The following is a 10168-nucleotide window of genomic DNA, read 5'->3' on the forward strand; positions in this document are numbered from 1 at the left end:
TTCTCTCCCCTCTCTCCCCACTTGCTCTCTCCCCACTTCCTCTGTTTTCTTCCCTGCTTTTAAAACTCCAGGCAGTTAGCTCAGCTGGACCTTGCTAACTGAATACCTGTACCACATGCTGTTGCCTCCACCTGGGAGCCTAATTAACTCCTCCTGTCTTTTCCCTAGCACAGGCTGGATTCTGGGCTGCCTTCCACCCTTCGACCTGGGGTCTGCTGCCCTGACCCTGTTACACACTTTAATCACTTGTCATGAGTCATTATTTTCATGAAGAAGTTGTATTGCCTAAAACTTAAATAACTGCAGAGAATTAGTAATATCATCTAAGAATTATCACAGACCTGATTTTAAAAATATCTGCACAGAAGTACGAGTAAATTATTATTAGATTAATCAGTTTACAGAACCTGAGACCATTCAACTTAATTACTAACTAGTGTATTTTTATCTTTTGTACAAGCCCAGTATTTCTTTAAATGCTAATAAGGCTCTGAACTTTTTAATATTATATTCAACTTTTTGTCAGTTTCGTATTACCAATAGTTGTCAAGCCATTTTAAGCAATTATATCATCTCTGTTCTGTCTAAGGGCCAAATTTTGTTTCTGTTAAAGTCATATGGAAAACCCTCTGTGACTTCAATAATGAATTGAGTCCTCTAACATAAACTGTCAGGTTTTCAACCCCTAGATATTCATGTACAGTATATGGTACACACATTATTTATATGCTTCAATTCAGGCAGAATTGGTGCTGAATATAAAAAGTCTAAATCTGAAAGAAATGTACTGTCCTTTATATGAAACATGTATCTAAGGCATGACAGGAGCATTGTTTTATGTTAGGCTCGTGTGCAGGAATTTCTGGAATGTGTGCTTTTTTTCTGTAAATGTGAACCACAACTTTTTTAAATCTAAAGGAGTTCAAAATAGTCATGCAATGAGTGTGCATACGAGAGATTAATGAAAAATTTGAATAGAAACAGGGATTGATAAAATTATTTCATCATACTAAAAATTTATACAATAATAAAGGTTTTATAGAAATTACCTTTTGGGATCTTGCTGGAATATCATGAGTGAAAAACACTATTCCCTCCCTTTCCTGTTGCTAGTAGCCAACTTCATCCTGGGAAATGTAGTTCCTTCCATGCTCCAGGGCCAGCTCTCCAGGTAGGGAGCTGGCTACAGAACTTAAGCTCCTAGAGTGCCTGGGGTTCCCTCATTGTGCTCTGCAGTCTCCCCCTGCACAGCACAGGAGGGAGGAAAGGAGAGAAAATGGACAGGGGATGGAGTTGTGTTTGCACCCTTCACACACCTCCTCTGTACAGGCCTGGATATTCAGTTAGAGCAAATTCAGTTACAGTTGATTAATTTTCCATCTGACAAATACAGGTGGTAATTGTCTGGAACAGGGAGGGCCGCCTGATGGGGCATGATGAGATGCTGAATCTTCCACTTTCTTGCGGGGTGGAGACAGGACTCCCTGTGGCTTCCTCTATCTCTTTCCTCTCTTCACCCAGTTTCACAGTCCAGGGTCCAGCCTAAGTAGTAATGTCTACACTGCTACATTTAGCCCAGTAGCATGAGCCCAGCCAGTTGATGTTGGCTCATTGACTCATTGCCACTGAACTTTTTTTTGCAATGTAGTTGTACCCTTAGACTCCATCCCATTCCCCTAGGTGACAGAGAAGAGGCTACAGCCAATACACATCTCTTTTTCATCCCCACCTGATGGTGGGACTGACATTGTGCTGGACCTGTGGAGGAAAACTGAATGATGGGGGATTAAGTTTTTAAGTTACTACTGTGGTGTAGTTGAGTAGAGAAAGAGTGATTGATGTCTCTTGTCTCTTCCATGTATCCATTTTTTGTGTGTGCTTGCAACTGAGCTGGACCTGAAATTTCAGAGTGTGCTGTGCACTTCTAAGTCCCCAGAGCACATACCAGAAATCACTTGAATTAGTCAGGTAAATGATGAGAAGGAGTCATACCCTAGAAGAGTTTCAGTTCTTTGAGTGAATGAGCATATGTGTTTCGGCTGGTTCTTATTTTTCCTGAATCATTTATTCTCTCCCTAGCAGGAATGTTATCATAGAATACTGAAACTTGAGGGTACCTTAAGAGGTCATCAAGACCAGTTCCCTGCACTCATGGCAGGACCAAGCACCATCAAGTTCATCCCTGTTAGATATTTATTTACCTGTTCTTAAATATCTCCAGTGATGGAGATTCCACAATCACCCTAGGCAATTTATTCCAGTTATTAACCACCTTGGCAGGAAATTTTTCCTAATGTCCAATCTAAATCTTCCTTGCTGCAATTTAAACCCATTTCCTATTTTCAGAGGCTAAGGAGAATAACTTTTTCCTCTCCTCCTTGTAACACCCTTTGAGGTACTTGAAAGATGCTATTGTATCTCCTCTCAGCCATCTTTTCCAAAGCAAACAAATCCAATTCTTTTAATTTTCTCTCATAGGCCATACATTCTAGACCTTTAATCCATTCTAAATAGTCTCTTAATAGAGAAATTTTTTGCATGTGTCCTCTTACCTTTAGTCATATGTGTCTTTGATCATATTTCCCAATTGACAAAATTGATTTGTTATGTAAATATGATACAGTGGATTCTAATGTTTTCTACCCTTGAAACAACTTTCACAAATGCACTTAAAATTCTTATTAGTCATCATTTAGGGAAATTGTTAAAATTTTTAAAAGCAAAATTATTGTATTCAGTATTAGTTGTTCTGCCAAAATTTGTTGACATTCTGCTTGTTTTACATAAATTGTATCAATAATTTTGATAGTAATAAATAGAAATGGTCCCTTCCACTATCTTCTCATGCTTTCAGGTGTCCCCAGATGTTAATTTTTTGCTAGAAAATGTGACTGCTAAATCTTATCAAGTAGTTTAAATGATAGCTAAGAAATTCTACTTTGTCAGGGCTTGGCTGTTTTTTTGGCTATACTGTACTTTCAGTTTAGACTGGAAGGGAAAGTACCATTGTAAAGGGTTATAAATAGGTATTTGAGTTCTGTGGCAATCGACAGTATTGTATTACTTATATTCCACTTATTCCTCCTATGACTCTTGGATATCTTTGGTGTTCAGGGTAAGAGAAGGACTAATTATCCTGGCTAATTTGAAGGTTCTATGCAAACATCACTATTTGTTTTGTATTTAGAGTCCCATAAAGCATTACTGTGTTTTATGAATTTCTAGAACATGTGAAATTAGACATACATGAACAGTTATTACACCAAAATACGAAAAAACCCAGTGCTCAAGAGATTACCTCAGTGAAAATGATTGTAAAAATATTCTTCTTTTCAGTCCTATTAAATTTAAAAATAGGTACTTATTGTATATGGCACCTTTAAAGCACTTTGCAAATAATTAAGCTTATCAAAATCTCTGTGATCTGAGTGGTATTACACTTTTTCTGTTGTTGAATAACCTGACACACACACACAAGTTAAAAGGGCACTGCAAACTCTCAATCTAGTAAATTTTAAAAAACTGTATAAAAGTAGTTTCAAGTTCTACATCCACATTTGTGCAGTTTTGTGGCTTTAATATCATGTTTCCTTTTTAAATTATTTTACTGTCTTGGACTGTTGTGTGAAAGGTATACAAGTACATCTTGAAAAATTGACTGTACAAGGGAAACATTGGCACTAAACATGCACTAAGTGCTATCAAAAGAAAGGTAAACAAATGGTAAAATACAGGAAAACAGTGTTTTTATCAACGTCTCCATTTATAGCCATCTTACATGTTACTTGTGACAATAGTAGATGAGTAAAAACATACAGAAAATGTATTTTTAAGCTACTAGTGTACCATACTTTTCACTGCCTTGTCCAAGCATTCACAAAATCAATGGCAGTGCTGGGAATATAACCTAGGAATTCTATGCTGTCTGTCCTTTAAGTTAGCAACTACACAACACTGTCACTTGTGCACAAAAACAAATTTATCAAGTTGTAGAAAATGCTTTACGTTCTTCTTTTTCCAAGCTTGTTCTGAGTTGCCCTACTAGTCTGGGACAATGTTAAGCTGCCTGTAGGCTCTCAAAAGAGGTGCCCTGCTCCCTCTAGTGAGTATAACACACGATCATATCATTTACCTACTGCTAAATTCCCTCTGAGGGATCTGATATGATCCCCCACCCCGCAAAAAGATGTGCTTATTCAAAAAAAATCTGTTAAGACTTTTGTTCAAACAGCCTCATAGCCCTCCATAGAGGTCCAGAGGGAGCAGAATGTTTTCTACTGGAACTTTCGACAATCACAGCAGCAGAACCCATCTTTTATTCTTCTCTAGACTGGAAAAAATGGTATTTTAAAGTATGTTACTAAATGTTAAATGTCAAGTTTTCCATTATCAGTTATGCAGACAATGTAGAAAAAGACAGAGATATTTAAAAAATTTATTTTCTGATCATGGTTTCTCCTTAAGTGTGAATATTGTCTTTGTTTACCGCATGCAAGAAGCCCAGAGTCAAATTCATATTATACTTCACCCAAACAACATCAACTTGTCATCTGTATTTTAATATCTGACTTGCATGATTCAAGCCCCAACCAATGCCGAAGGTAACATACTCATTGACTTCAGTAAAAGCAGGATCAAACCCTAAAATGTGTATGTGCCCTCATATGTAATATTTATTTGGTATGAAGCATGAACACTTTAGAAATGCATATCATAAATAGCGTTCTCTTAGTCTGAAAATTAAACTTTCCATAAATCATTATTGAGGTGGAATCTTCCTAGTCTTTGGAAGAACTCAATCCTGTAAAGGGCCAGAACAACCTCTTCTCCTCCTCCTCTCTTCAGTTGGATTGATAGTATTCAGCATCTTGGAAGATTGAGCTCTAGAATTAACTATTTTTAACCTTGTATGAGTGCCTTTTAATCTTCCAGAATGCTAAAGTGAAATTTTTGTAACTGAAAAACTAAATTAAATTGCTAATATTTTTGTCTGATGTTTTCTTCCTAGTTTTCGATTCACAAGATGATAGTGCAGTAATTGGAAAGCTCAAAGTAACAGTGGAGGCCCTCCATGCTCTGCGCTCAGTCTGTGAGGATCACAAAGATGACTAGGAGGCATGAAAGGAAAGTGTGCCTGCAGATGCTTCTTCTCCCAGTGTAAATACATGTTTGAAAGCTCTTGGAAGATAAGATTTTTCTAATTACTACAGTATATTTAATGTATAATTTATATGAAAAAGATGCTTATTTGTAGTTGTAAAGTTTTGTATACTTTTCAGTCTGTTTGTTTTTATATTTCCCCCCTAAGGCTAAGGTTCTCTCCACAATGGACAGCGTCTTGTAAATAATTAATACCTACATGATTGAATGATGTGCTTTATTTGCATTTTCAACATTTTTCTTACATAAAACAGTAATAAAAATGCAAGTTGAATTTTTAATTTTTAATAAAAAAGCTTAAGACTTGGAAACCTGATTAAAAATACTTTTATGTTATCCCTAATCACCCCACTAAATGGAATGCCTGTGATTAGCCTCATTAAGAATTTTATACTGTGAAGATTTTATTAGAAGCAATATATGAAAATTACTTGGATTAATGTGTTAATCTGCCTCTTTAAAATGCTAATATCCATTTTATGCACATTAAATCTCAGTATGTGTTTTCTTTGATGCATGCAGTTTCTCTCAATTAAATATAAAGAATGGGGCAAGTTGCAAGACTTATTAAATTACTGCAAGCTTTTTAAAAATAATTTTTGCCCTTCTACTAACATTATAAGCAGTTGTTTATGATTATCATGATTTGAAGAAGGGGAAGGGGGAACTCAGTTTGATATCCAGTAAAAGAGATTTACAGTTTCAACCCTCAGCTATCAAAGCACAGAAGCAAATATAAAAGAATCAATCAGATTCTGTTCCACTTAGTTTGAGCTGTGGGGACAGGCAAGTATTTTTTATCACTTTTTAAACTTACATCAAACGCATACAATGATCCTTGTATCTGGATAACCACTGGCTGAAAAGGAGCTTGGAAAGTTAATTTTCTAGCTTTTAACCAATCTCAATGAAGGATTTAATTGATATTTTTAATGGAGTTGTGAATCAAGGCAGCAAAAGAATTGTCTCTGGAGAACTAGGATATAATGCATTTCATTTTTTAATTTACTTTATTTGTAATTTTTTTTCAAAGGATTTTATAGGCAGTGGGTTTTCACTGTTTGCAAACAGGCTATGTTTCTTCATAAGCATATGTAAAGTATTCAGAGAGATAAGTAATTTATTAAAATCTACCTAATTTGCCGTGATATATTAAATCTCTGCTTCAGTGATCACAGACCATTTCATTTAGAGAATTAGGCATTCGCTCTTTGTGTGATTAAAGCTCTGGAAAATGAGTTCTTTGCTCCTATTTGTGAACATTCAAAGTCTGCTAATGGCAAGAAGATGGAATCGATTATGAAACAATTCATTACAGTTGAACAGCAAAAAAAAAAGTATCTGTAATGCAAAAATGCAGGTTTGAATATCTGTATATAGTTTGTACCATCTGTGCTCTAATCACTTTAATAATGCCTCTTCATCTTCAAAAAGCTTTCGAGTGACATCCGTACAATATTAATATGTTGATGTACATTACAAGGCCAATGGAATATAATCTGACCACAGATTCTATCATGAACTGAGGGGTGCCTCCATTTTGGGGCCTACCATCTCCAGGAGTATTACTGCACTCATCCAGACTTTGTATATCCTGACAATTCAGTCCTCTGGAACATTCTGGAAACCATGGGAGGCTGCATTCTTAAACTCTTCCATTTCTTGAAAACAGTCATATGCATCTGTCACTTGGGCTGGATCTTAGCTCATCATTTTGGATGCTATTTCTAGCTTTCTTTGGCATGGTGTGCCTGTATTGTCATTAAGACTGTTGCTGTATGTTACAGTAATTAAAAACAGCTAGACTGAACACTGAGCTTAACCAAATGGCTTTTCAGAAATATAGTTGTGGTATTCTACCAGGAGGTTCATATTATTGTTCTGAAACTTGCAACCCAAACCAAGTATCTTCCACATAAAGAGAGAAGTGAGTTGTATTGATTTTTGCGATTATTTACTGAGTTACAAAACTATTACTAATTCCTATTCTGAAGTAAATCATGTAGTAAAATTAGAAAATTAATCACATTCATTTTAGATGTTCATCAACCATACACGTTACATTTACAGTAACACCCTTAACATTTAATCTTCACCATCTGAAGTTGGAAACTGAGGATAACCCATTCATTACACACTGATGTCTGTGATAAGTTACTGCAGTATGTTCCAGTTGGTACTTGGGCACATCATGTTAACCATTCTCTGTGACTCTGACATTAACAGACTTACATAGCTTACAATATGCCTTAGGTATTTCCTTGTAAAGAGACTATTTTCTAGTTTCTGATTTTAAAAATATCCCAATTTCTTTCCATATTTGTTACTAGCAAGACATGTTATTTAGTGTGCATTTTCCCAGGAAATGGACTGCACCATATTACATTGTGTGCAACCTACATGTTCAAAAGTTTCTAGTAATTTTTTCTTGTGCAGCAGGTAGTTTCAACTTCCAACCAGTGCTTAACCTTTTGTCCAAATTGTAAGTAGTACAAGAAAAATAATACAAAGACATACATATCAACACTGCAATGGAATCATTTATATGAGCATAAATTCTAGCTGAGAGTTTCCTGAAGGAAATCCTCTTCTTCAAAAGTTTTCATCTATTTCAACTATTTTGGTCTAGACTAGAAAAAATATTTGCTTAATGTATTAGGAAATGAGTGCTGCTTAAAAACACATTAAACTCTCCACTAGTTGCTAACACATTTTTAATCATACTTAATTTATGTTAAAATAAACATTTTACCTAGGCCTTTGAAAAGGAATACATTCTTCAGAGATTTGTACAGAAAGGTCACAGGTAAGTTGAGTTGGGCATGTGCGGTCAAACCATATTCACCTTCCTCCCTTGCTGTGCCACATTATACTTCTTTCCATTATCTATTATGGTCTATGAAGCAAGATCCTTGTAGCTTTACTGCACATCCAGGATTGTAGAGGGTTTCTTTTGCTGAGTACTGCAACAGCTACAGAGCTGTTCTTGCATGCTTTCTAGTGTTTCTGTCTGTATGCACAGGTATTCAAAGTACTGTGCAATTTTGAACTTTTGTCTGCCAATCCATCTCATATAAACTGTCAGGTAACACAGAGACAAAATACCCTGTTTATCTAGTCAGTAATCATGTGAATTCAATTAGTCAACTATGCTATATGGAGAATCACCTCTTATTGTATTGTGCATGTATGCTTCATGGAAATCTGCATTGAGAAGAATTTGAGGTTATCTAAACTTAAGTCAATAGCACTTTTATAACCAAAGACAATATTATCAGTATAAATATTTTTGGTTAGAAAACATGATTTTGTTTTCAATGTACAACAACACATTTCCATAAAGCTACAAAACAAGTAGGATAGCTAGACCAAATAACAGCTGTTGCTTTCAGTTTTCTTAGTTTGTATAAAAACAGATCACTGCATATGAATCCAAATCCTTCTATAATTGTGCCACATATATTAATATGTTTGAAGCAGAGGTGAAAGTAAGCCAATGTGCCCCAGTGCACCATTCCATCAAGGAGCCAGTGAGCTGAGGTTTTCAACAACAGGAGAAGGCACGGCTGCTCCCAGCTGGGTTCCTTGAGCTTCCTATAGGCTCTGTGGTAAGCGGCTGGCAGTCAGGCAGGTGAAGTTGGTTGGCTGGCAGACAGAGGTGTCCCTTATAGGTCCATGATCTCCTGAGCCCTTGGCACCATTTCTGGTGGAGGATGGGCTGCAGCTGCACATACTGGGACTCTGTTACTCTTTTCCCCCTTTACTGGATGATCAGGATTGGCACATTCCTTTTACTTCCAGCTGCCAAAGGAAGGGCAGAGGAGTACTTCATGATCTGAAGAACTGGGTCTGTCCCACGAAAGTTCATCACCTAATAAATTATTTTGTTAGTCTTTAAAGTGCTACTGGACTGCTTGTTTGTTTTGATAGTATATAGACTAGCACGGCTATCTCTCTCTTACTATTCATGAATGCTGTGTGCTTTCCCCTCACTTCCTAATCATCAGGAGAAGGGGAAGAAGAGGAGCAGAGTCCCAGTATTTACGGTTGCAACCCCCCTTCCTCCTGAAATGGTGCCCTTGCCCTTGCCCTTGCCCTGTCGCCCCAACACTAATCCCGACATGCATCCCAGCCCAAACCTTCAAACCCTGAACTCTGACTCCTGAACCACCCACATCCCCAAACTTCTGCCTTGAGCTGTCCCCCTCCCCTAACTCCACCCCGCATTTAAATTGCCTGTAGATAGCATTGTATTGCACACGTATACCCCATCTTCCTGCTCTGAATCCCATCATCACCCCTCCCCACCCCCTCCGGGATGGGTGGTTGCAATGCAACATTACCTGTAAGAAACATGTTACTTTCATCCCTGGCTGGAAGGCAAGAAAAAACAGCTTTTCATACACAGTTGTGTAGTCATTTGTATGCAGGAGTTTGAAAAGATTTCAGACCTGTTCTGGTTTGAAAATGATTAGGGGGCTGGGGCGTCTGATTTAGGAAGAGGAGCTAAGAGAACTTTGGAGTCTATAACAAATTTGCCAATGACTGAAATGGAATAACATTTTAACTTTAAGGGCTTTCATGAATCAATATCAAAATGCTCAGCACCTGGCAGAATGAAATAATAAGTTAATGGGTTTTAGTTACGAAATGCCATTTCTAAATTATTAGTACCCAGTTTGAAACATTTTGTCTGAGGCGGTAAAGAGGTGGTTTAAGAATTCGAAAACTAAGATAGCGGAAATACTTCCAAGCTCTTAACTGCAGCAGAAATGGGGACCATAAGGAGTGGGCATGGGGAGACAATAAAGATATGTCTGCTGCACACTACGCCCAGATCTTCAGGAGTTGGTGCTCCTAAGCCTGTGCTTGAACATCCACACTGCATTGTAAACCAGGGCTGACAGTTGCTGTGCCCAGGTCTCTCAGTTGTGCTGATGTTTCCCTTATGCAGTATGCAAACCTTCTGATGGGTATGCACCAATTCTGCAGAGAGACAGGGATTGGG

General features: G+C 37.2%; 1 protein-coding gene across 1 annotated transcript in view; it reads left to right on the top strand.

Annotated features, from left to right (window-relative positions):
* RPGRIP1L (RPGRIP1 like) overlaps positions 1 to 6354 on the top strand; it is a 193958-nt gene extending 187604 nt beyond the window's left edge. Inside the window, exon 27 of the mRNA XM_075009174.1 lies at positions 5009 to 6354. Coding sequence (XP_074865275.1) covers positions 5009 to 5112 — 104 coding nt within the window. The 3' untranslated portion in view covers positions 5113 to 6354. The remainder of the gene's footprint in view (positions 1 to 5008) is intronic.
* The last annotated feature ends 3814 nt before the right edge of the window (positions 6355 to 10168 follow it).

This window comes from Carettochelys insculpta, chromosome 14 (assembly GCF_033958435.1).
Source record: "Carettochelys insculpta isolate YL-2023 chromosome 14, ASM3395843v1, whole genome shotgun sequence".
NCBI lineage: Eukaryota > Metazoa > Chordata > Testudines > Carettochelyidae > Carettochelys > Carettochelys insculpta.